The 27,647-nt window shown below is 43.3% G+C and overlaps 1 protein-coding gene across 1 annotated transcript; it reads right to left on the bottom strand.

Annotated features, from left to right (window-relative positions):
* Positions 1–360: 360 nt before the first annotated feature.
* Positions 361–22,912, bottom strand: LOC136613747 (sarcolipin). The gene is made up of 2 exons (XM_066594073.1): positions 22,778–22,912; positions 361–972 (listed from the first exon to the last, which is right to left on the bottom strand). Exon 2 carries the CDS (start codon positions 896–898, stop codon positions 803–805), a length of 96 nt encoding a protein of 31 aa, XP_066450170.1. The 5' UTR covers positions 899–972; positions 22,778–22,912; the 3' UTR covers positions 361–802.
* Between the last annotated feature and the right edge of the window lie 4,735 nt (positions 22,913–27,647).

The raw sequence follows: 27,647 nt of genomic DNA, 5'->3' as shown, positions 1-27,647 counted from the left end.
TACTTGCTGTCTGATTAGCCAGTACTGCTCACATGATAAGCAGTGGCCAATCAGAGAGCAGTGAACAGTGTGGATTAGGTAGTTCGAAAATTGTGGCAGTCAACTTGGGCGACTGAAGAAAGGGCCCGAAACCAGCAGGTAGTAGGGAGATTGGCACAGAAGACCAACGACAGGTGATATAACCCCTTTTCCTTGAGTCCCAGGACAATGATATTTGGTCGTTGTTTCCCTTGATATTTTATTTCGGCCGTAGACAGTCATGGGGCATGCTGTACTGTAACTGCAGTACCAGAAACTACCTATCAACAAGAGTGGCGCTGTTTCTGGAAGAAAAATGTCAAGGAAATACAAAGGTGCAGATTTAATTTAATAACATTTGGCGGGAAATTTTTATTGTAATGGAAAACACATCCAATTCAAATGTTCAATTTCTTTTTAATCCAAACATAACCGGTTTTTATTTCTCAAGGCAGAAGTTTTACATTCTTCCTCCGGCAGACTAAATATTTCTCTTGTGTTTAAGCCTCACTTTAATATGTGTGTACATCACATCCAAATAATCATTCATAGGGAAGTGAATGCTCAGGGTTGGGAAATTGTGGTGCAGAACACTCTGGTTGCAAGGCCAAGGACAGATGCCTACATGGTTAGGACATTGACATAATCTGCTGCTGGTGGTGGATCAAAGAGCTTGGTGACAGGGCACAGCACACCTTGAGGTTGTAGAGGTGGAAAGAAAGTCTCACATATTTCAATGTAGAAGATTTTACTTGATTGGTTCCATGACCTTTGTCATTGTCCACTAGCTTTGGTAAGATTTCACCAGAACCCACATGAGGAGGACTGTGATCAGGACAACCATGAAGTTGAGGAATAGCTCCTGAGTTGAACGCTCCATTCTTTAGAAGACTTTTGCAACTTTTCCCTTGGGATGACCACAGCTGGAAATGTTGACTGTCAACTGAGCTTGTCCTACAAATCCACAAAGACATAAAAACACAGTGTGCATAATCAGAAATGATTGCAAGCTAAAGAGCATTAGGATGTAATGTGAGCTAACTGTAGCTATACCGTAGCCATGCATCCTCCATTACAACAGCTACTTAATTATACTGAAAGGCAATGGATAATATGGAGTTTCCGCAATGTTAATTCAGAAGTTTGAGGTCAGAAATGAAGTGTGATTGTTCTCAGTGAGAGAAACCAAGTAATCTTGTAGATATGATACCTTTTAATAGCTAACAAAAATACATGATGTTATAGCAAGCTTTCTGAGATATCTCGCCCCCTTCATTAGGGCGCCCACCCACTGGCGTTTGCGATTTCCGTGCGTGAAAAACGCCGCGTTTTCGCGGCGTTTTTTGCCGCGTTTTCGCGGCGTTTCCATTAATTTCCATTGACTTTCATGGGTGCATTAGGAGAAAAATAAGGACACATATGCAACTGACAGTTCCTATGTTAAAAAACGCCACGCAACGCAACGCAAAACGCCAGTGGGTGGGAGTACATTCAATTCTAATTGCACTTGAGAAAAAACGCAAAACGCAGAGAAACGCAAATCGCCAGTGGGTGGGCGCCCTTAGGCTAATGAATGAAACTAGTTTGGATGGCATATAACCTACACAAGAATGACCGTCTGAGGACCATATTCCCGGACCCTCTGCTTCTGTGTTACAGGCAACCTCCTAATTTGAGGAACTTTAAAATCAGGAGTGCATTGCCCTCTGACACACAAAAAAGAACTTATTTGTGTAATGTGAAGAACTGCAAGACCTGCTCACATATACTGACTGCGGACAGGATACGGATCTCCAACACCCAGCAGGACTATAAGATCCCTGGGGCATTCACATGTTCCACGTCCAATGTTGTATTCCTGATCCTGTGCTGTGAATGTCCTGTTAGGGGGCTTTATGTCGGGGAAACAGGACAAAAACGAAGAGCCAGGATGAGATCTCGACACTCAATTGGAGAGGAAAAAACGGAATTACCTGTGGCAAAACATTTTTGCGTCCACAGACATAGCATAGAGCAGATGAGAGTTATCTTATTGAAGGGCAACTTCCAGTCACAGCGTCACAGAAGAATTGGAGAGTATAAATTTATGCCCATGTTTGACACCCTTAAAAATTGAATGAACCTCAGCCCAGGATTCTTGCATAAGTGGGGAATATGAAAGTTCTGAAGGAGGTGAAGATGGGTGTCCTCTTCCCAATCATTTTTTGTTTTTCTCATAAGAATTCAGAAATTGATTGTAAGAATGTTTTCATCCAATAGGTGGTGCTGTTGAGGTAGTATTTCTATCTCCTTATGTGTGCATTAGTGATAAGAGACATCATACGACTGTCGCATTCCTCAGCTTAGTGAACTGATTTAGTGTTTGTCTCTCTGCTCAGACTGTCTTGTGTTTTTTCAAGTCTCAAATTTCTGTGTGTGAAATTAAGGGGATAAACACCGTACCAAAATCTAGCTAATAACATAAATACAGCACCAGAACCAAGCTCATAACATAAATACAGTCCTAGAATCAAGTTCATACCATACAGTTCCACAATCGAGCTAGTAACACAAATTCAGCCCCAGTCCAAGCTCATATCAGAAATGCAGTACCAGAATCAAGCTAATAACATAAATACAGTACCACAGAGCCAAGCTAATGCAGTATATACTATATATATATAATACTGCACCAGAAGCTATATTTCCTTTCTGTATGGCCAGTTTCAGACTAACATATCAAGGGCAATTTTTCCAGATGAATGTCACAGCCCGACTATAGGTCTAATGACCCAAACTCAGCATGATAAGGATCTTACCATGGGGCTCCATAACTCAGAATTTGTTCTCTGCTCCTCTGCAAAAAATGATATATATACAGTATTTCTATATAACACGGTAGGCATAGATGCAGTGGTTCAGTTCTGGTATACCTCTAAATAATACAGATATAATGTACTCAAACACTGCCTCTATACCATGTTAGTGATCACAGTGCAGACACCAGTTTTGAGATTTCTCCCAGCCTTGATTTGCTTTTGAGCATTTTTCCCATCCTGCTGTGCAAACCTCAAATGCGCTTCTCTCTAGTATGGGCCTGTGACTCCACTAATAAAGTGCCCAATGTGGTTCTGTTAAATAACAATGCACCTGCTGTGCTCCCACTGGCAAATTGTGCGCCCGCTTTGGGCCCACTAAGTAATAGTGACCCCACTAATAGTGCTGTGGCCCCACTTAGTAAGACGTTCCCCTCCATGGCCCCAGTTAGTAATATGACCCTCTTCTGTGGCCATATTTATGAATAGGTTCCATCAAACTTGCTAATAAACCAAGAAATGCCCACAACTACATCATGATCACATGGGTCAGGAACCGCTTCTATGTCGTGACCGTCACGCTTCGACAGTGTCATGGTCGGGGTCAGGGGCGTAACTTGAAGCTTCTGGGCCCCAGTGCAAAATCTGTAACAGGGCCCCCAACTATAATGCTTTAGTCATAGTACTGGGCTCCCTATATGGAGACAAGAGGCCTTATGGGCCCCTCAAGGCTCCAGGGCCCGGGTGCAACCGTATCCCCTGCACCCCCTATAGTTACGCCCCTGGTCGAGGTGCTGCAACAATTTGCTTTTATAAAACAATCGCATTGAATTGAATTGAATCATTCTTTAATATAGATAGAGCACTTGTTGATGGCCCCTGGCAAACCCAAGAAGAGGGTAATGGTGTGGAAAATGCAAAAATGACCTCTTGTTATCTGTGACCTCTTCATAAGAAATAAACCATAATAGAAGTTTTTGACTCCAAAGTCACCTCTAAGTGGGGTTGTGTGCTGTTGGGCCAGTTGGGTCATTATTGGCCAGTTTGATCATGTCCCACAAGACCTATTTATCATGCGTTGACATGATGCTTGAATCCAAGTGGGATGTCACTTGAATTGTATGTATCTGAATAATTAATAACAAATGATATTGTGTTTAACTGAAGGTTGCATTGTGTTCCTGCTCATAAAAACCTGATTAGAACACATTAAGACGGAGGGTGATGGGAACTTTCATCCCTTCACTCAGCAGCAAAGCAGAAGAATTTGCCTTCTGACACGGTGAGGACAGTGTATCTTCTGATATGTAGCAGCTGCACAACACATCATTATGATGACCATCCAAAAATTCCTCGGAGATCTGGTTACTTAGTATTGAGTGTCAACATTCCCATATCTAATCAAGGAAATCAGTATTACTGTAATGTGTCGGAGCCGGGCCGAGGACTGAACCTTTACATAACCTTTGACAACCACGTAAAACCCGACAGATCTGTTACTTTCCAATTTTAGTTGTTTATATGAGCAATGTTGTGGGGCTCAGCAAGCATTAACCGAGTGGAATAACTTCTTAAATCATGTGTGTCCAAGGAAGACATTAATCTTTAAGACATCCTACATGATTAGTAGTTACTTAGAGCAGAAAACTTGGAAAACTGGCCATAAACATACAATAACTGCCTTTTCCATCCACCACAAATGCTAAATGCTTCTTTCAGATTGGATGTAATTAGTTGTCCAAAAAGGATAGATATACACTCAATATAGTAATGCAAAGAACACAAAGTATAAATAATGAAACCAATAGATGGGGGAACATGAAATGTGAAGCTAACTACTAACGCAGCGAGACCGAACCTAAAAGCGGAGCACTCGTCCTGATAAGGGTAACCCCACATCAGGAACCTGTGGCGATCAGGACTCTCCCTAGTTGGAATACAGAGATATATAAGCTATAGAGAATAACAACGAATGGTGGTTTGTACACAATGAATCAGATAAAATACAATGGCAATATAGTTAGGAATTAGGTGTCACAGCACCCCAGAATATCCCTTACACTAAACAGACTTATCTGACAATGGAGCAGGATAAGAGCCACCAAAGGGACAAGAAACACCATCAGACTAGAAGTATAACCGGTGTCGTCCATGAGGAGGAGCCAGGACATATTTGTACAAACACACGCTAATTGGCTGGCTAGGACACACATCTACAAGTTGGCCAATGCATTCGCACACCTACAGAGAAGTGTTCATGTCAGCGTCCAGGGCAGACACTGTGCATGCGCCGATGTGTAGATCACATGAGCCACAGCTGACAATGTGACGTCACCCTGGACCTGATCTGACACGGTCAGTGAGCCATGACCCTGCAGGATGGACGTGTCAATTCTATGGAGGGAGATAATCTTTCTCCAGAAACCTGATTGAAATGGAACATTGGGGCCTGTTTACTCGTATTTCATACACTGGTCTAAGTAAAGTGTTCACCTGGTTATGAGCCACAAACGTATTATCAGGCACAAACCACTTCATCCATTTGTCTCATCTTGTGGCACTTATGTGCGCCAGATGAAAACCAAACATCAGCTCCGAGCTGGAGTAACTTTCTTTGCTATAATCTACACCACTTTCTGGCACAGATTACAATAAATGTAATGGGCCATGCGTGGCTATACCCCTAAAACTGGGCCCCATATACGTTTTGAAAAAAAGGCTTAACCCACTTTAGTGTATCATGGGTTAGTGCACTAGAGAAAATAGAGTACAGTGGAACCTCAACTAACTTCATTAATCTGTCCGGAAGCAATGGACTTTAGTAGAAATCAGTGTTAGTTGAGGACATTATTTCCTAAGGAATTAATGTAAATCCAATTAATTGGTTCTAGACATTCCAAAAAACACACCAAACCCCATTTAATAGAGAATAACTCTGGTCTTTAATACCAAAAACAATAACAATACTGAATGAATATAAAACACAACTGTAAAGAATAAATTAACATTTAACAGATTTTTGGACATTTAGCATACAGTGCTTTGACATAGGACTGCAGGGACATGATTATAGCAGTACGTATCACTGTGTTATCTGTGCTTTGACATAGGACTGCAGGGACCTCATTATAGCAGTAAGTATCACTGTTATCTGTGGTTTGACATAGGACTGCAGGGACATCATTAGCAGTATGTGTCACTATGTTATCTGTGCTTTGACATAGGACTGCAGGGACATCATTAGTAGTATGTATCACTGTGTTATCTGTGGTTTGTACTTACATTTTGCAGTACAGTGGGGATTCAGGAGGCAGGCAGCGTTCAGCCGGCACTTTGGGGATTCAGCTGCTGTACTGTGTCAGGAGGCAGGCAGACACAGCAAAGTTCAGCCGGCACTGTGGGGAAGGGAGGGGGAGGAGTAGGCACACGCTGATGCAGAAGAAGCAGGAAATGACTGGCATCAGCTGCACGCCAGCTTACTGAGCGGCGCCCGGGGTCATGGAGCGGTCGGCGCCCTTATCTGAGGAATGCAACTTTATTTGAGGAACCGCCACTGCCCTGACACATCGACTTTAGTTGAAAACAGTGTTACTTAAGAGCAATGCTGCTCAAGGGTTTACTGTATTTAAAACTAATGTTGCTTCAATCTACTGAACTGATATCCTGATGTCAGTAAGTGTATATATACTCAGACAAGGTGAGGAGATTTAACAGTGATAGTAGAAAGTGATTAGAAAGTTGGTTCAATGCATTTCAGTTGGACTTGCAACTCTTCAGAAACCAAGTGGTCACTATATAGCTGTCAGTGGGAGGGGGGGTGGGGGAGAACCATGTCAACCCCCTCTACTCTACAGACATAAATGTTTTGTCTGAGGATGCCAAAATGATGATGACAACAGGCATCGGGACAAATACTTAGTCCAGAATCTAATAAACCATATTCTGCTGATAGAGAGGTCCATTATAGACCAAAGAGTCAAAAAATCTTTTTGACCAAGTGGTAGGGGAGCCTCCAAGAGTACAATGAAGGTCTCCCTTAAAAACTGGATGGGTAGTCACTGTCAGCTGAGTTTCTATGGACCAGGATATATAGTCCCTTCCACTCAAAAATAGCTCACTGTGATCCCCTATCTGCTGGGATCTAAAATAGCCCAGCCACAAGCAGCAAATAAGAACTGTCCCTGGGTAAATTCTAGGTCATCAATGATGGCCAAAAGCTATACTAGCTGGAATTGAAATGATCCTAGGCCTATGGATTTGTAATACACAAATATGAATGATCCTTAAATGGGGTTGTCCGGTAGCCGCTTCAATAAGGCTGTATGGGATGAAATGGCAGACTAAAACATACTTGTCCTTCGTGGCTGCCGGGATCCAGTGCTGCAGCCCAGCTATAGTTCCAGTGGTTGTTGTGATTGCTAATGTCACAGGAACTCAGTTGACCACTGCAGCCAATAGGAGGCATCAAGATGTGAGCGCCAATGCCAGGAGAATGAGCGGTGATGCTGCAGTCTCTCATTGGCTGCAGTGGTCACCTAAGTTCCTGTGACGTCAGCAATCACAACAACAACTGGGACCACAGCGGGGCTGCAGCGCTGGATCCCTCCAGCCGCGGACGGGCAAGTATGTTTCAGTTTGTTATTATATCCCATATGGCCCTATTGAAACTGGGTTTTCTGATTATTAGTCAAAATCATTCCTCACCTTCCCCATGCTCCCGACTATAGGTGGACAGAAGATGATGAGGGGCGATACCATTTATACAAGCAGAACAAAGGCTTATTGTTTAGATTGACACTTGCTAGTACTGTACAGAAAGGGGGTGCTGACTATAGATATGGGGTGGCAGGGCGATGACGGGGAAGGGGGACCTAGATTTGGGGAACAGCCTGGGCCCTATGGTCTACTTAATCCACCACCGTAAGTTACTTGCTGTTTATGGAATCTCATTAATCTACAGAATGTATAGCCGGACAGAGCCGGAGAGTTACGAGCGGCGACACCAGATACTCTACACGTAGAAAAGAAATCCCTGTCCTCTTAGGCAGCATGCCTATATAAATAGTGAATAGCAGCGCCATGTGGTAATCCTTTACAGAAAATGGTAAGGTCACCCGTAATAATACACCGCATTATTTGGCATAATCACATGCAACTAGAGCCTTACAGAGCCGAAGATGGCATCTATGGAATTGAGATGATGACATTGGCAGACAGCAGAGCACCTCTGTGCAAAACCAGTATATGGGGCCCTTACTCTCCAAACCAGTATATGGGGCCTTACTCTCCAAACCAGTGTATGGGGCCCTTACTCTCCAAACCAGTGTATGGGGCCCTTACTCTCCAAACCAGTATATGGGGCCTTACTCTCCAAACCAGTGTATGGGGCCCTTACTCTCCAAACCTGTGTATGGGGCCCTTACTCTCCAAACCAGTATATGGGGCCTTTACTCTCCAAACCAGTATATGGGGCCCTTACTCTCCAAACCAGTATATGGGGCCCTTACTCTCCAAACCAGTATATGGGGCCTTACTCTCCAAACCAGTATATAGGGCCCTTACTCTCCAAACCAGTATATGGGGCCCTTACTCTCCAAACCAGTATATGGGGCCTTACTCTCCAAACCAGTATATGGGGCCTTACTCTCCAAACCAGTATATGGGTCCTTACTCTCCAAACCAGAAATTATGAGCTACAGATATGGCGTTCTTTAGATTAGGCCCCCTTGCCTATTGTTCAGCTGCAACCTTTGGTATGTCTGTCCGAGGCGGATGGGCTCTGACTAGCTGTGATGGAGAGCGCAAGATGAACTTTCAGGGGCTTGTAGGTCCAAAAGTAAATGTATGGGCACATGTAGAGATATCAATTACTAAAATGGGCACATTGCCATAGCATATAGTATATATCACAGGTCTCATCCATAAAGTGAGAGATTTATTAAAAATGGCGCTTCATGCGCCAATATTAAACAATTTATCACAGTGAAATGTGCCAAATTTATGAAGAGGTATACATTTTTTAATAGATTTGGACTAATGATAGTCCAAAATGAAATCTATGCTACAAGTAGGTATAAAGGGGTTACTCTTGTGTCATTACTAGTAGTTTTATGTGTACTGTCTCTTTAAGTCTGCTGCGTTGGAAGATTCAAGAAGTTCAACCATTGCCATTTTGATCCTGCTTTTAGTTAACTTTTTAGAAGTCCCGGAAAAACCCTCAAAAGGGGTTCTCTGGAACGCTGAGCGTGAGCGTTTTTTATAGGGTTTACCGTGGTGCTTGAAACGGCTGCTTATAATGCTGTAAAACACCTTCATTGATTTCAAGGGGGCTTCTCAGACGCGCGTTGGAGACATTTTTCGAACGCTGTCTGTTCTATTTTATTGCATCTCGGCAATTTTTAACGCACCCCATCACCTACTGCAATGATGGGGTGTATTAAAAACACTGTAAAACAACGCGTTTAAAAATACAGCATTTTACAAATGCCTGTGTGAGACTAGCGTAAATGTTGATGAGCTATCCTCAGGAAAGGTCATCAACAGTCGACCAGCAGGTGTCTGCGGCTCAGGATCCCTGCCAATCAGCTCATCACTGGCCCCGCTGTTACTACAGACAATGCTGGAAGTAGACAGCGCCGTCAACATTCGAGTGGCCTGGTTTGGTACTACAGGCACAGTTCCTATTAAATTCAATGGGAGCTATGCCTGCAGCAGCAAACTAAGCCGCTATGATACAGACAGCACTATCTGCTTCCAGTGCTGTCCCTACTGACTGCAGGCCTGGCAATTACCCGATCGATGGGGATCCCAAATGGGGAACCCCTGCCAATTAATTATTGATAACTGAGGATAGCTCATCAATGGCAAAAGTACCAGAGAACCACTTTTGAGGAGTTTTCCAGGACTTTTAAAAAGTTAGCCAAAAGAAGGATCAAGATGCACCGGTCGAACTTAGCAAAAGTCCCCAAGAACCCCTTTAGGCTCTCCATACATTTTACAATTTCCTCCAATCAGAGTAGCATTCCAATAGTTGCCAATATTTGCAAATCTGCTGCACTTTTCCCAGGAAATCCACTGCAGAAAGCGAACGCGGAAGCAAGGCTTGCTCCCTTGGATTGAATTCAATGAAGCGAATGCCCAGCAATAGTGAACATATCATAGATTTGAAAATGGATAACACCTTCATTATTCCGCACAGAGCCCATTCATGGGAATAAAATGCTAATTGAGATCATTCCAGCACGTTCATACTTATCTACTATTGATTGCATTACTCAAGTGCCGAGAAATTCTGCCCCCTATCCTTCCATACACAGAACGAGATGATATAGCAGTAGCGATCATTGTATATACAGTACTGCAATACGCCGGATTGCAGTATATATAGTACAAGACCAGATTTATACACAGCGTTTCTATTAGTGCGGCTATATGCAAATATAATAACTTGCACCTATTGAACATGAAGTGCATACAAACATATGTGTATATACATTATCACTGGGTTATAATCTATGTTCACGGTGCAGCAAGCAGGGGCTACATATAAGGCTTCTCAGTACCAACATGAAAAATAAAGTAATAAAGTAATATGTGTTACCAAATATAGTAGAGAGAGAGCGAATCTGGGGCCAGATGACTTTGGAGCAGCTGTGCCCATAATTGGGGATGTGAAATCCGTTTTATGCAATTACTGAAGCACTTGCAGCATTTGCCAAGAATAAATGCAGCCACAATAAACAGGTTTATACTGGAAGGGTTTTCGTAAATTAATTAAAACATAATTGCCGTCTCTATAACATAAATATCTTTTTTATGGTGTCATCAGCGGGTCGGTGCGATCAGCGCAGCCTTCTAATAATGTTTTACATTATAAATCTGCATTAAAAAGTGGAAAAGTTTTATACATAGTTTGGTGGCTTTTGTGGGGATTCTGGGCGCACTTTTTACGGGCCACACAACCGTGTTTACGCAGGTATTTGCGCACATAAAATCAGCGAGCTATACAAAGAGAATAGCACGTATTGATTTCAATGGTTTCCTTCTCATGTGTGTTTTGCATAAAAATAGGTCCTGCTCTAATTTACTTGCTTTTGCGCAGCTAAAGTCTAGGGGAGGTGCAAAAATACGCAAGGGGAAGGGTGCAGGAAAAGAAGACATCTGGAGCTCATTAGGCTTTAATTAGTCAAGTAATCCACGGACAGGGTGTGCATATATAAACTAGCCTTGCATGCGCAAAAATTACAGTAGAATGCGCAGACATGTGCGCAACATGCAGATTATGTAACTCTTCAAACACTGCTAATGCGCAAATATGCTGCGGTGAGCAATTTCCCGTATAGGCTTGTGGCCTAATATCCAGTACCGATCTCCCATAGACTATAACTGTGCCTCTCATACACAGTGCGAGAAATACGCTCACCCCCCCAAAAAATTGCGACATGCATTATCTTGGCACGCATTGCGCACGCATAGACAGTGTATGGGGATTGTCGGTATGCAGCAAGTACGCATGTCATTGCGCATGTGCTTGTGTGCAAGAGATACGTGGGTGGCATGCAGCTACTTATGCCCGTGTAAGGGCTCCTTCAGATGGCCATATTTGCGTGCAATGCACAGAAAATAGAACCCATTGATGCCAATTGGTTCGCACCCATGAACGTGCTTTACGCGTGCCTAAAAAATAGGGACGGCTTTATTTTTGTGTACCAAGGTCTCCTTAGAAGTCTATGGGAGGTGCGCAAGTGCGCAATTCCATGAACACATCTGAACCTCATTAGGCAAAATAGTCTTTTAAATCACGTTGTGCGTGCATGTGAACTGCCCTGTGTGCTCCAAAAGTACAGTACTGCACGCCGATACGCAGGTAAATCTACCTCATCTAACCTCTTTCACGGTACAGATATGTTACACTGAAGCGTGCGCAACTGCTCATACGGTCATGTGAAGCCGCCCTGACAGGTCTTATAGATATTCCCATCTCGGCAGGGGCGTAACTATAGTGGATGCAGGGGATGCAGTTACACCCGGGCCCAGGAGCCTTAGGGGGCCCATAAGGCCTCTCTTCTCCATATAGGGAGCCCCGTACTATGAATAAAGCATTATAGTTGGGGGCCCTGTTACAGGTTTTGCAGTGGGGCCCGGGAGCTTCAAGTTACACCTCTGCATCTCGGAATTCCCACTCCTTTGTGTTCTAAATATACAAAAAAATTGACATTCATATTTCTAAAATGCCGTCATTCTCCTGAAATGCTTTATCCTTCCTTCCAGTTGTATACAGATCATTGCCAGAAGAATTGACCCCCTCCGCTATGGAGCAGAGGTGACCGCCTATGTGATCCTCTTCTGGATGGCCGGGATCCCATGAGTGCAGGCCGCTAACATAGAGCTCTCATGGTCAGGAGAACTAACAAGGGGTTGGTTCTCATGACCATGCGCTGGTAGGGAATATAAAGTATTTCTGGAGAATGGGGCAGTTTTGAAAATCTGAATGCAATGTTGCAATGGAATTCCCAAGATGAGAATCACCTTTAAAAATTAATGAAGAATAAAACATTACTTAACTCAAAATCGGTAATCAATATTAAAGTTTTGAAGAATGAAAAGAGGGACGATTCTTGTGACACACAGCAAACTTTTTAATGTTAGGCCACACCCCCTCGCGCTAAGCTACGCCCTTTGTGTCATAGTAATAGTGCTCTTTTATAGAATTTGCATTAAATTCCACCCATGTGGCCTAATCTGATTATTAAATAACAGCTGATTATAAAGAGAGCAAGTAAAGGTATATCCAAGATCTATTAGGCACAACCTATATAATGTGGTTTCCATATGATTACAATTAAAGGGGTTTTCTAGCTCCTGAAAGTTGATGGTCTATCCTGATCTATAGCTGATTGGTAGGTGTCTGATGTGCCAGATGCACCCTGTACAGAGCTTTAACAGGTGCTCTTCCTGCAATACCACATCAGTCCACTGCAGAATGAACAGCGCTATCTGCTTCCTGTTCCGAACAGGCTTGGCAAACAGCTGCCCAGCCAGGGTCTCGACACTTACTGATCAGTTATTCTTGACCTATCCAGGTGAGGCTCTTGATTAGTCCACATTAGCCTTTCTCCTTGATAAAGGTCAATTAGACTGGTAGGTCCGTATGTTAATATTGAGGCTATACCATTAAGAGCTGGAAAACACCTTTAAGCCTAATGAATTGACGTACAGGTTTTTTTTTTACCGTAGTAAGATGAAGCCTTGCCGATCCTACGGATGAAGGGATCAGCAGATTTTCCTGCATAGTGATCCTCTCAGCCACCGGCTGTGCAGGGGATTGCAAGACAACCCTATTCGCCATGCCAAAAGTCGACCCCCCACCAATTACAATTATAATGTAGTCATGCACGGCCCTTCGATAAGAGTGCAGTTGACTAACTGTAACTTAAAGTACATTTCCTACAATAAACAGTTGGGACTGCTGGCTATAACCACGGGGGGTTCTTGCTGCATCACAAACTTACTATTGCCAGTGCAACTTTTTATGTCCTCCCCATATTGGCACGCGGTTCCCTCAGTAGCCGTAAAACAGCAGTGTTATGTAATTGGCTTCCTAAAAAAAATAAGCTCAGATGATTGCCTCCGGCAGGTGAAGAGGATTGTGAGTTTCTGCCAAGCACAGAATTTTTTTCTGCATTTTTCCTGGCATTTTTGGCCACTTTTTTTTTTGGAAAACATCTTCAAACAGATATACAATAGTTCCTGCAATGACTGAGAAATTATGAAACTAAACAATGCATTTCTTGTGACTTTGTTTTGTGTTTGTAGGCAATTTTTTCAGTTTTTTTCATAGATTTCTGTATAGTAAAAAAAAACCTAAAAATTTGGAGGTCAAAATTGTGTAAATAAAACAATGACACATAAAAACATGATAATCCTGATGTTTTTCACAAACCCCAAAGACGCCATAAAGAGATGGGCATGTGAAGGATGCATGAAGTATTGTAAACCTTTGGTCAAAACTGTCATAGGACTAGACAATGGCGCAGTCGTGTCATGTTGTTTCTGGCGATTTGATAAGCAGCATCTTTTTTCGGCCCTCAGAGCAGCGTGCACTATATCAGGACACAGACCTTGCTACATACATGGCCCAGGCTTGAAACAGCGCCAGGTTGCACCTTGTATTACTTTGCCAATGCAGAGCAAGGTTTACATATTGATAGAGATGAGCGAGCGTACTCGGTTCGGGTGTTTTTGCACTCGAGCACCGCTTTTTCCGAGTAACTCACTACTCGGACGAAAAGATTCGGGGGGCGCCGGGGGTGAGCGGGGGGTTGCAGAGGGGAACAGGGGGGGGGAGAGAGAGAGCTCCCACTGCTACCCCCCGCCCCCCGGCTCCCCCTGAATCTTTTTGTCCGAGTAGTCAGTTACTCGGAAAAAGCGGTGCTCGAGTTCAAAAACACCCGAACCGAGTACGCTCGCTCATCTCTACATATTGACTGCGCAGGCATTGTAAAAAAAAGGCGAAAATATCAGAGCGCAAATTCCTGTGCAAAATCTGCGGTCTAGATAAAGGCAAAAAATATTTATTTTATTCTAGTCTGAGAGTCTTGAAATAAACCCAAATATGATTCATTTGAAGCAAACTCCGTGCTCCTTAAGAAGGGACGTGCTGCTGAGCTCCAGTTCCCACGAGAAACATAAACTGCATGAAGTTTTGACCATAATAATCCAAAATAATCCAACTGTAACTGTGAGAATTCTCTTTTTATAGAACAAAAACTGTTATGTTTAGTCGTCTCTTAGTTACATCTGTTTTTAGAAAAGCTGGGTGACAACCAACATGGCCTCCGCTACTCACACAGTCACAGTTTGGCTTTCCTTTCTGGGGCAGATTTTTGGTTTGCCAACCTACCCCTGTATATAAATATACGGGCCAAAGCATAGTGACTTATTGGAGTCCTCTCTGTATAGGGTTGCCACCCAGCTGGTAACTCACCGGCCCAGACGGTAATTAAGTCAAGAGGCCGTTGGGGGTATTTATTTTTTACAGGCAATATTAATTAGCAGTAAAAAAATAATTAGTCCCTGTGAGTACAGCTGGGTAGAAACCCCAAGTGTCAAGAATGTCACTTACTCGGTCCAACCCCCGTCCGGCCACGATGCTGTAATCAGAGGTGTGACCTATGAACTCTCCTCCCGGTGACTTCGTCCTTAATATCCTGTATGCATCACAGACACCGGGAGGAAAGGTCAGGGGTCACAGCCTCTGATTCCAGCAGAGCGACTAGGTTGGAGGTAGACAGAGTGAGTGACATACTTGATGCTGTGGGGTTGTTGCCCAGCCACAGGTTCAAGATGCGGAGGGCATGAAGAGGGGGCCCTATTAGTCCTGGAGCCACTACTGAGGGCGCTATTACTATTGGAGTCACTGCTGGTGATGCTATTACTACTGGGGCCACTACTGCGGGCACTGTCACTACTGGAGTGCTATTACTATTGAGGTCACTATTGGGAGCGCTGTTACTACTGGTGCGCTAATACTATTTGGCACTGTTACTATTGAAGTCACTACTGGGGGCGCTGTTACTACTGGGGCCACTACTGGAGCACTGTTACTATTAAGGCCACTACTGGGGGCGCTGTTACTATTGAGGCCACTACTGGGGGAGCTATTACTATTGAGGCCACTACTGGGGGTGCTGTTACTACTAGTGCCACTCCTGGGGGCGCTGTTATCATTGAAGCCACTACTGAGAGAACTGTTACTTCTGGGGTACTGTTACTATTGAGGCCATGGTGTTACTTTTGAGGCTACTACTGGGGGCGCTGTTACCATTGAAGCCACTACTGAGAGAACTGTTACTTCTGGGGTGCTGTTACTATTGAGGCCATGGTGTTACTTTTGAGGCTACTACTGGGGGCGCTGTTACTACTGGGGCCACTACTGGAGCACTGTTACTATTGAGGCCACTACTGGGGGTGCTGTTACTATTGAGGCCACTACTGGGGGCGCTGTTACTATTGAGGCCACTACTGGGGGCGCTGTTACTATTAAGGCCACTACTGGGGGCGCTGTTACTATTGAGGCCACTACTGGGGGTGCTGTTACTATTGAGGCCACTACTGGGGGTGCTGTTACTATTGAGGCCACTCCTGGGGGCGCTGTTACCATTGAAGCCACTACTGGGGGCACTGTTACTACTGGGGCCACTACTGGAGCACTGTTATTATTAAGGCCACTACTGGGGGCACTGTTACTATTGAGGCCACTACTGGGGGTGCTGTTACTATTGAGGCCACTACTATGGGGGCTGTTAGTATTGAGGCAACTACTGGGAGTGCTATTACTACTAGTGCCACTCCTGGGGACACTGTTACTATTGAGGCCATGGTGTTACTTTTAAGGCTACTACTGGGGGCTTTATTAATTAGTTGCTGCCACTAGAATAAAAACATACATTGTTATAAGCCACAACCTAACCACACCCCTAACCAAGATCTTTTTTTTACATTGGTTGATATTTTTTGTGTCCCAACCCTATCTCAATAGCACCTGGCACAAATGTCATACCAGCTCCTTTCCCCCAGATACGCCCCTGCAATTAAATCTTTTTATAAATTTTCATTGATCTTGGAGCGGGGAATGTTATACCTCTAGCAATCCAAGAGTCTCAAAAAGGTGGTTGAAAAACCACTCTTGGAGAGTTCTCGAAATTGGGCATTTCTCCAAGACTCACGGCAGAGCAGGTAAGTGTCCCTGTTATATCCAAGCTGGAAGTCCGGATCAAACACAATTTGTTGTCTTTAAGAGGACGGCTGCTCACACAATTTATAACACAGGGAACAAAAATCTGAATAATGAAACCAAAATATGAGGATATAGGAAATCTGACTCTAATCTACTAATGTGATGAAAATCAACCTAAAAGCGAAGCACTCACCCTACTGAGGGCGACCCCATGTCAGGATTGTGGGGCAACCCTCACTCTCCCTAGTTGCAAAACAGAGATGATGATTACTGCATAGGAAAAACCCAGATATAGTATAGGTGTAAACAAGCATGCAATAACTAGATGGAATACAATAACCACAATAATCAGGATAAGATGTCACAAAACCCCAGAATATACAAATCACTAATCCAATTTATCTGACAATGGATCAGGACAGGAGCCACCAACATGACCAGAAACACCCACTGACTAGAAGTATAACCAGCGGGAGGAGTTGGAATAAATGTGTACAGACAGGTGCTGATTATTCAGCTGGGACACATGCCTCCCAGCCACCCAATCCATCCACACACCCATAGAGAAGTGCTCTTGTCGGTGTCAGACGCTGAAACAACAATGAGCAACATGTGGACCGGGGCTAGTACCGTGGCATCACCCTGGTCCAATTTTTCAGATACGGCCGGCATGCCATAACAGTCCCACAAAGAGTGTTAGAGCTGAATGTACATATATTCATACTGTATTTCTCCCATTAAAGGGATTTTCACAAGCTGCACTAGTCCTCTGGAATGTGCTAACCCAGACAATCAGGTTAATCACTAACATCTACAGTTTTAGGTATAGGGAGGCCTATCACATTCCTTAATCTGAATCTTTTCTGGTTTTCCCCGATTCTAAAATCTGGAAGTTCACCAAAACCCCTTAAAACTGGTGTATAACCCTGTATAAGAGCCAGAAAAGCCCCATATAACACAGAACTAGTGTCGAATGAACCAAATTAGTAGATCCCTGTTCCGGGTAGAACTTTGCTAAAGCTTGATTTGGGTTTTTGCTGAACTGAACTTTTAGCAAAGTTTGACCTGAAACAGGATTCTACTGGTTCAGTTCGCTTAACTCTAGTCCTGAGACTATACCCCCCCTCCCCCCGCACCCCATGTAAGGACAGCATAGTATGGTGAAGTGTCCGCTCTCCTATTAGCCAAAACAGCACAAAACAATATTGTCCTGGAGCGATCGGAGAATCAGTTGACACATAGATTCTGAATCCTGCGCTCCCCCTCTACCCCTCCGCCTCCACCTTCCCCTGCGTGATTGATTGCTGATTGCTATGTATTTGCATGCACGTAGGTGTACGAGTCCCGCATTTGTTTCCAGTTCAAAAAACGGAACCAGAATGGATTGAAACATTTCACTTTTGTCTAACATTGCTGTCAATGGAAAACAGAAGCCAATGGCAAGCCATTCTTTTGCTTCCATCTTTCATTTCCGTTTCCAAATGGAACAGGTAGATGGAAACAATAAAAATTGGTAGTATGAACATTGCCTTAACCCTTTGAGGACAAAGGCACATATTTGACCCATAGTTTTAAACTGTTTCAAATTTGATTGAGTCAATTATGATCTTGAAAGGGTTAATGAGTAATCAGTCTGAAATGACTTAAAAAGTCATCCACCGTCCTGGTAAAAACAGCGCAAAGATGCATCTTCCTGTTTCTCTGGAAATATGGGATCAGTTTATACAAAAACAAGGAAACAATTGTGACTCCTGTTGCTTCCTGGGAGTTGCTCATTATAAGGCTGAGTTCAAACAGGGCGGTTTTGCCGCGGCAGATCCGCCCGCGGCCACTAATCTCGGGATTAGCCAGCTATGTGGACGAGATTTCTCAGAAACCTCGTCCACACGGGACGGCTAATCCGCTGCGGTAAATCTGGCTGAAACCGCGGCTGTGGCCGCCGCGGTTCCAGAATATGCAGCATGTCCATTCTTTTTTTCATTCCGCTGCGGCTGCGCTCTCCTCTATGGGAGCGCCGGCCGCAACGGAAAAGCATGCGGCCGAGCCGCTTCAAAGTCGCTGCAGCTTAAACCGCGGCGGTTCTCCCGGCGGAAATCTCGCGGTTTTTGCTGCGGCCAAACCACGAGATTTCCGACGGGAATCCGCCCTGTCCTTCTTAACACTGGGACTGCATATTTCTCAACAATGTTGCAGAATATTCCAGCCCATTTGAAAGGACCCTCATAAAAATTCCCAAGCAGATTCTTCAGTGCTTCACAGATAAAGACAAGTGACAAGCTAGAAGCGCTGGTATCAATTAGGGAACTACATTATCCTAATATAAAATTCCCAGAATTCCTCCTGCCTGTAGACATGGATTCGGATAATAGAGAAATGGTCATAATTAATTCCTTAGCATAGTACTCTATATGTCTGCATGCTAGACTTTTACTTTAAAGGGAACTTGTCAGCAACTATAAGCACTATAAACTTAGTTACAGAGAACAATGTATGTGCGCCCATAACCTGCAGTGATGAGTCGGTTGTGCTGTCCGCACGCCTACTTCTACGGGTATCAGAGAAAAGAAACAAGAACAGCAGACAGGGATTATCCCAGAGGAACATCCATTCAATAATGCAACAAAGGCAAGTGGGTCGCTTACTTTCCCAGGGAGGGACATAGGCCTAACCAGACCTCCGTCAACTCCCTTCGATCCGAAATAGCAGATATGCCTAGTATAAGTGGTCCAGGATACAGGAACACAAGGTTGGGATGAAGTTTGCCAAGAACAAGTGGTCCGGGGTACAGGAACACAAGGTTTGGATGAAGTTTGCCAAGTACAAGTGGTCCGGGGTACAGGAACACAAGGTTTGGATGAAGTTTGCCAAGTACAAGTGGTCCGGAGTACAGGAACACAAGGTTTGGATGAAGTTTGCCAAGTACAAGTGGTCCGGGGTACAGGAACACAAGGTTTGGATGAAGTTTGCCAAGTACAAGTGGTTCGGGGTACAGGAACACAAGGTTTGGATGAAGTTTGCCAAGTACAAGTGGTCCGGGGTATAGGAGCACAAGGTTTGGATGAAGTTTGCCAAGGTTTATTAAACTCAACCAGTAAAAAAGTGTTTCCTCTGCAACGCGTTTCGGGGGTTACAAAGTGACAATCCCCCTTTCTCAAGTGGCAAACATATTTGCCCAAAGCGTTGGTTTATATAATAATTGGGTACAACACGGTCATCATTACCTTCATTAAAGTTCCCCGGACTACTTTTACTTGGTATATCTTCTATTCCGGACGTTCATCGGGGATAGTCCCTAAAGGGCTGTCTGCTTTCTTGTTTCTTTTCCCCGATACTTTCTGACTGTTGGATCCGGCGGTTGTGACTGGCGCTCTCCATTTTGGATGTCTGCGCTGGACTGAGATTTACCCTATTGAGGTGTATCATCAAGGCCTCTAGGCTGCTAGGTGTTGTGATGCGCCCTGTTTTACTGTGGCGACCCCAGCACCAGGTGAATCTGGTCCTGCATTGGCCTTTCTGGTTTGATTTTGGGAGCGCTGTCCACTTTTGCGTGTCTCATCTGTACGCTTCCACGGGTGACAGCACGGGAACAGGGAGCTGCGTAAATATGCAATACACATCCGGAAATTCCTTGGGAATTGCAATGCAAGTACCACGACTTACTGTAGTTCATGGTGCTCATAGTTGATGATAGGTTCCCTATAAAGCAATACTTGGTCTGACTACCAGCTACCATCTAGTCAAACTTTTCACATCTACGTATCACAGTATTTGTTCCAGCACAAGGATTTTGGCACAAATAACATCCCCATAAAAAGTCATTTTAATAAGAGCTGAAACAAGTACTACTGAAATGAACCTATGTGCAGAATGATTATCTGATCAAATATAATACAAGGGAAGCCAAAGAATTCTAATAAAGTGTAATGAAGGTTATAAACAGAGCCAAGGAAATCTGTGAAAACGTTCTTTGTTGGCAGCTGGCGTATTTCCTATTATGGGGCATATTTCCCAATAGAAGACGACTTGGAAGCCTAAAATACTGAACTATAGTTCAACATCTTAGCCTCCATTCTCTGATTAGCAGGACATGGGCTTCCAGGAAGGGTGCATTTACATGGGCGAGTTTCACGTCTGATTTCTGTGCATTACGAGATACACAGAAATGGCACGTGAAAAAAAACAATTGTTTTCAATGACTTAATTCACACTTGCACCGATATTGAGAAAACAAAAGATCACAGGATGTTCTCTTTTTGGGCGAGTCTGTTTCAGATTCGTCCATTATTTCCTATGGGAGCCAAAAAAAAAATTTTAATGCAATTTTCATGTGAGTGCGATGCGATTTTTTAAAAATTTTGTTACTACTAGAGCAACATTCCATTTTCATAAGTGAGGAGAATACATGAAAATTTCGCATTTGCAGCAATAGGATGCGTTTTTCTTGCGAAACGCATCTCAATCATATATAAAAGTGCTGATCTAATAGTTCTTGGACCGATATGGCACTTGGCCGTGTAAATGCACCCTAAGAATTCACCAATTCACTTAACTCTAGTTATAAACAATAGAGCAGGTTTCGGTCTTTTCCATCATAGACAGGCAGATTATGAGAGCAAGTGCCAATCGTCTGTGCTAGCTCTGCCTTTTTTTACTACTCACTCTTGAAATGTATTGAGGCATATGTGTTTAGGTACAGAAGTAGCAAAGATTAACTTGGCTCTTAACACTTTAAAGGGAATCTGTCACCAGGTATGAGCACTATAAACTAAGTAATGGTCATGATACGGCAGGTTCCCGGCATCCGGGGAGGTATTCCTTATACTTACCTGGCTGCTCCATCCAGCACTGTCACCCCTGGCAGTATGCTGTGTGCACGCACTCTCACTGAATGCTACAGCATGCAGCCAGCGGTCCAGTTGCAGGACCCGGACTGACTATAAGAAAGTATAAGAAATACCTCCCCAGACTCCTGGGAATCTGCTGTGTGAACACCATAAACTTAGTTAATGGTGCTCATACCTGGTGAAAGGGTCCCTTTAAGATAACTTTCTGTGCATATTTTGTTGACCCTTTCAATAGTTTTGCAATGAAGTTTGTTGTATTAATATAACTAGTTACAGAAAGTTATCACAGTCAAGGTAAACTTTGCTACATCTGTGCCCACAGTTATGAAAACATTTTGAGACGATCATCTAAAACTGGCAATAAATACGGTAGAGCAAATGGTTTTGAGAGTGGTCCTCTCAGAGAAGAGACAGCTATACACAGAGGTGCTCTTTTGGAGAGATTTCACTATACAGCATTTGTACGGGAAAGGCCCCTCTCATATCTGCGCTCTGACGTAAATACAGCACGAAATCTTGTGCTGCACTATTTTGTCCAGGAAGGATTCTGGTCAAAAGCCAGACTCTACAATCAATGGGGTCTGTCTGACACCATTCAGTTCCGGCATTTGCTGGATCTGGTGATTCTGGTCATTTTGTTGTCCGGCTCCCGTACCAGAGACTAAAAGCTGAAATGATCTTGAATGCCTTCACACAGGTATGAATGAGGCCAAACCTGTTTAGATGGTGGCAAAAAACATCAATGCAAAATGGTGCACATCATATAAAATATATGTGCATACGTAGCAAAGTTTAACATGACAGTTAATGTGTTATGATAACATTCTGTGCTGCAGTTTATTTGCGCTTTCAACTACTTTACAATGGCTTTCGCTATGTTAACATAAGAAAGCAACAGCTTTTCAATGGCATACATTGCGATAACTTTTCACATAACGTTATCATAGACAAGTTAGACTTGCATTATACTACCATAGACATGTCCTTATTGTAGTCCTATCAACAAGGTGCACTTGTTCACCACACAACAAGCTAAAAAAGATTAGACACACTTACTACCAAGAACCAAGCAACATCAAAATGTTGCAGAGAAACATACATTTGGCCCAGTGCCTTCAATACTCGCTCAATATACGTTAAGTTGACCTCTCCGTTCAGAAGAAATGTCACCTATAACCCGTTGCTGTACATCCATACCGCACTTCTCCTGGACCAGTCTTGTTATACATGTTCAAGAAAGTTTCAGCCTTTTGCTGAGTTTGCTATTCCATCAGCAGTTCCTAAACTGCAATAAAAGCTAAAACCCATAAGAAAAAAAAAACTTTTAAAGCAAATGTGGAAGCCTACAAGAAAAGAGAGGAGGAAGAAGACTTGTGTATTACCTATAGCCCAACTCCTGGAGAGTGCTGGAGAGTTGATCTATGCTTATTGTTCCTCCCTGGGATTCTGCTTTCTGTCCTCTGGAATTCTAATCCTTGTGTTAGGACTGAAATAGCAGGAGGGAGGAGTCCTTTCCACTTAATTGGAAATGACATCACAAGAATATGATTAGGAGAAGGTGTATGAACACACTGTTCTACTGGAAGCCATTTATAACCCATTCTCTGGACCTGAACTTTACTTAAAATCCTTTTTTTAACTTTTGGCTAGGCAGCTGTCATCCCCACACTCACTGCTACTGTATATCTCATAAGGGCAGTGGTTTTGTTAATAAAGTTGTATAAGTGATGTATAATCCTTAAAGGGGTTGAACCAGAATTTGATGTTATCTTCTAAACACAGGATAGGGGATAACTTGCTGATCGATGGGCACCGATCATGACCAATAGTGATGATCTCAAAAGTCAGACACCACCTAAATTAATTTTATTACTAGATTGATAAGCCTAAGGGCTTATTTACATAAGTGTATATTGGCCGGTGTTTTCACGGCCGGCTGATATACGCTTCGTCTAAGCAGTTCCCCCCTTGCCTCCCACTCACTGACTCTCTGCCTCTCTCCTCCACTCTGGTGTTTGCAATGGGAGGGGTGGGACAGGGTGGAGCTAAGCTCCACTCTGCCCCCGCCCAATCCCATTGCTGGCTGTGGACAAGGGGCGGGAAGGGGGTGGGAGCTTAGCTCCACCCCTATCTCGCACACTCCCATTAAAAACCGCTCGGATTTGAGAAGAGAGGCAGAGAGCCGGTGAGGGGGAGGGAAGGGGGGAACTGCTTAGATGGAAGCATATATTGCCCAGCCGTGAAAACACCCGCCCTTAGGCTTATCAATCTAGTAATAAAATTAATTTAGGTGGTGTCTGACTTTTGAGATCATCACTATTGGTCAGGATGTTGAAGAGTGGACAACAAGGGGGATTCAAGACCCTCTTGTTATCGGCAACAGCAGGATTCACAGAAGTTTGAAAACCGTATAATATTGTTCACAAACTGTGTCTGCTATTGTAACTCAAGGGAATACAGTTCAGTTGCAATACCAATCACAGTCTATGGAAAATAGTGGCGCTGTTTTTTGAAAAAAAGCAGATCCTTCCCTGCTAATCTCATACAACTCCTTCCAGCACATTCTCGGTACTTTGTAATCTTTTCAAAACATACAGATGTAGGGAAGTTTAATCTGACTGTGACAACATTCTGCAACAAGTTATCTTAAGCCATTGAAAAGCTATTGTTATCTTATCTTAAAGAGGTTGTACCACAATTGACTTTTATCATCTTTCCTATATCACGTATTCATGGGATACATGATAACGTACTGATCAGTGGGGGTCTCACCGCTGAGCCCCCCCACTGGTCCTGGGAACAGGAGTGCCATGTTCGCCTCTTCTCATTACTGAGAGTTCCCTGCACGCACCTGTAGTGATGTGGACATTGAATAGAGTGATATTCGTGCATGTGTGGTGCTGCTCCATTCATTTCAATGCGATTGATGGAAACAGTCAAGTACAAGCAGTCAACTATCTCCAGCAGCCCCATTGAAAATGAATGGAGTGGCACCGCACATGCGTGGTTGTCACTTCATTCAAACTCCTCACTGTGGGAGGTGCAATGAACACACAGTGAGGAGGAGAGGAGGAAACAGGACTCAGTGAGTGAGACCCATACCAATGAGACTTCTATAATTGTAAAGCAATCAAAAAATCAAATAAGCTGTGGCACAAAAAGTTATCTTATGTTAAAAGTCAAAATAAACTTTGCTACATCTGTTGCATGGGTTTTGATGACGATACTGTGGAAGAGTGGACTGAAAAGTCTTTACTGCATGATGCTCTCGTCACACATGACCAAAATATATGGGATTTCCTATTTTCCTATACTGCTTCAACAGCTTCCAGACATCTGTGAAGGCTTGGATATGACCATTGGGTTTTGCATACTTTCTGTGGGTATGACTGTGGGGTTTTGCATGGAACAAGCACCTTACTGAATTTGGGCATTGATGTTGGACAAAAAGCTTTGTCTCACTCTTGGCAATTTTAGTTTATCCTAAAGTTAAGTTCTTCCATGCCAGCCTTGGCAAACCATTTTTATGGATTTTCATTTGTACAAGAGGAAGTTCTCCTCACTTGTCTTCACCAGACCTTTCTTAATTCTAATGCATTTACAGTTGTCTCTGTCCATTCAGGCATGAAACTTTGTCCTGGCATCCAAGAAACTCTTATCTGGCCGCCAGCTGGTGAAATGTGATTCATCACTACAGATTTCTTCTTTTCTTGATGATCATGTGCTTTAATGCTCTGCAGGTGAAGCTTGGCATTGAGAATGGTGCTAGCAGGCTTCTGTGCAGCTGCTTAGTCATAGTAGTCCAATTGATCAAGCTGTCTAAAAGCAATTCTTGTGCTGGCATTGCTTCCAAAGTAAGTTAAGAAGTTAATGGGTCAACCAAAGACAAACCTTCTTTACCCACTATCACCTCCATTGTCCCATTTAGTAAGCTGGTGCAGAGCATATAAGTCTCATAATACCTATCGGTCATCATTAAAATGCCACATCCTACCTGAGTTTTCTTGATGAGTAGTGTCAAACTAGAGTACATTGGGCCCTCTAGAGGAAATAATTGTGATATATTTGAAGTTGTGCACTGCTGTGTAAGGAGGGTATGGTTCCTTCACTGTTATAAAGTTTTGGTACTGTTTAAGGCTGATTGTGCTTTATGGTGAATGTGGCTCTTTAAGAGGGGCCAGACCCAAAGGAGTGGCAAGTGCCAAAGTAGGAAATCCCTAATTGGAAGGTAGACAGAGCGGGTTGTGTCCTGAGAAGAGAGAGGATGAATTGTGGAGTGTCTTCTGACGAGCTGTGGTGCTGCTGGTCGGCTACCGGTGCATGCGCAGAAAATTGTTCCATTTGTGGGCAGAATTGATGTCCTACACATGAGCTGGTACCCGAGCTTACGGCACTGGTGTAAGACTGCGTAGTGATGTGTGGATAACGCATTCAGGTTAATCAACACAAGAGTAGGTGAGACGGACGCGCTTTCGTGAAAACCAGGCAGCTAGCAGAGACGGTACGGCATGCCCACCAGACCACTCTACCTATTGTAGATACAGCATGGGAAACTTTCTAACTGCAAATATTTCAGTCTGCTTTTACCGACAGCAATAGCAAAAGCAGTGCGGGAAAGACTTGGTAATGGCAGCACTGTTGTTGGTTTACTTTGCTAAATACTGGTGACAGGTTCCCTTTAAAGAAACAATGCTCTTCTGAGACACATACTCTCAACTACTCCTTATATTCCCTCCCTATTTAAACTGTGCCGTCCCAGCAACTCTTGAACAGCATGAACAAAGCTGAACTAAAACAACCTTTTTTTTCCTAAAATAACACGACCACCACCTAAGACCTCAAAAGTCTCTAGAGGTGACTGTCCGCTTTCACAATCAGTTTCCAGATTCTCCAGAAGGTCATTTTTATCTCTGCCTCATTTCAGGAGTTTCTGACGGTTTCGGCTGCATTGAGGGTTGGGGCTTGCTACACTCAGCTGTTTCTCAACTGAAATTTCACCCATTAAGAGTAGCTGTGCAAAATTCAATCTGGCCATTGCCAAGTTGATTATCCATGTATTCTGTCACCAAGCAGCTCCTCTTCTTCAGCATTACAGTCTTCTTTAGTTGGCTTCAGACCCCCTGGACTAACTGGGCCAACCACTCATGTAAAAAAATCTGTTCAACCCCCCCCCCCCTCCCGATTATGTCAGTAAAGGGGTATGTTCTCTATCATCTTGGACATCTGATGGGCAAATTTCTGATGGGCAAATTCTCCTAAAGCTGTTTTTTCACAAAACTAATGTCCTGCAGGGGGTCAAACATAATAAAGAGCCCGTGGCTTCTCAGGCAACAGTGTTCTACTGTAGAATAATGCTTTAGCTTGTCCCATTCCTACTTCTCAACAGCTATGTGGTGGGCCTTCGGAGTGGTCAGTTTCTGACAGTAACAGCCATGGTTTGAGTTATTCTAAATGCTGCAGTCAGCACAGACTGCAGCGTCTAGGCAGGGGGACCCTCTGGTGCTCAGCCTCCACACAACATGATCATTGGGTGCCAGTGGGTTGGCATGGCAGCCTGTGGCACAGCTTAATAGACTGCCAGTTTAATTAAAATATACTGCTATACTGAAGTATTACGGTATATTTTACAAGTAATTAAATGATCGTAAATTCAAGTCCCCTATGAGAACTAAAAAAAGAAAATTAAATCCAGTTTAATTTTTAGAAATTAGATACTAGAGAAAATAAAAAATACTAAAAGTTAAAAACCCTCCTCACAGTCTTCACATAAAATAAACCAAAATAATAAAAATTTATATAATTGGTATTGCTGTGCCTGGAAAAGTTTAAAATATATCAAAATATTACATTGTTTATCACACAGGATGAACACCAGTAAAAAAAAAATAGACAATGCCAGAAATGCAAAAAAATTGAATAACAAGGAATCAAAAAAGTCATATATAGCCCATTATGGCACCAATAAAATCTACAGCTCCCCCCGCAAAAAAACAACGAGCTCTCACACAGCTCCGTTGCCAAAAAATATAAACGTTATGGGGTCCAAATGTGGCGACAAAAAGCATTTTTTTTTCATTTCAAGTTTTTTATTTTTGAAAAGTAGTAAAACATAATAAAAACTATATAAATTTGATATTTCCATTATCGTATTGTCCTGCAGAATTAAGTTAACATATCATTTTTACCACACCATGAACGTTCTAAAAGCAGGACCCAAAAATGGCACGATTGCTTTTTCCCTTTTCATCCCAC

The sequence above is a fragment of the Eleutherodactylus coqui genome, chromosome 1 (assembly GCF_035609145.1).
Source record: "Eleutherodactylus coqui strain aEleCoq1 chromosome 1, aEleCoq1.hap1, whole genome shotgun sequence".
NCBI lineage: Eukaryota > Metazoa > Chordata > Amphibia > Anura > Eleutherodactylidae > Eleutherodactylus > Eleutherodactylus coqui.
The sequence above is the reverse complement of the archived record's forward strand: the minus strand, read 5'-3'. Positions and strand labels throughout refer to the sequence as shown.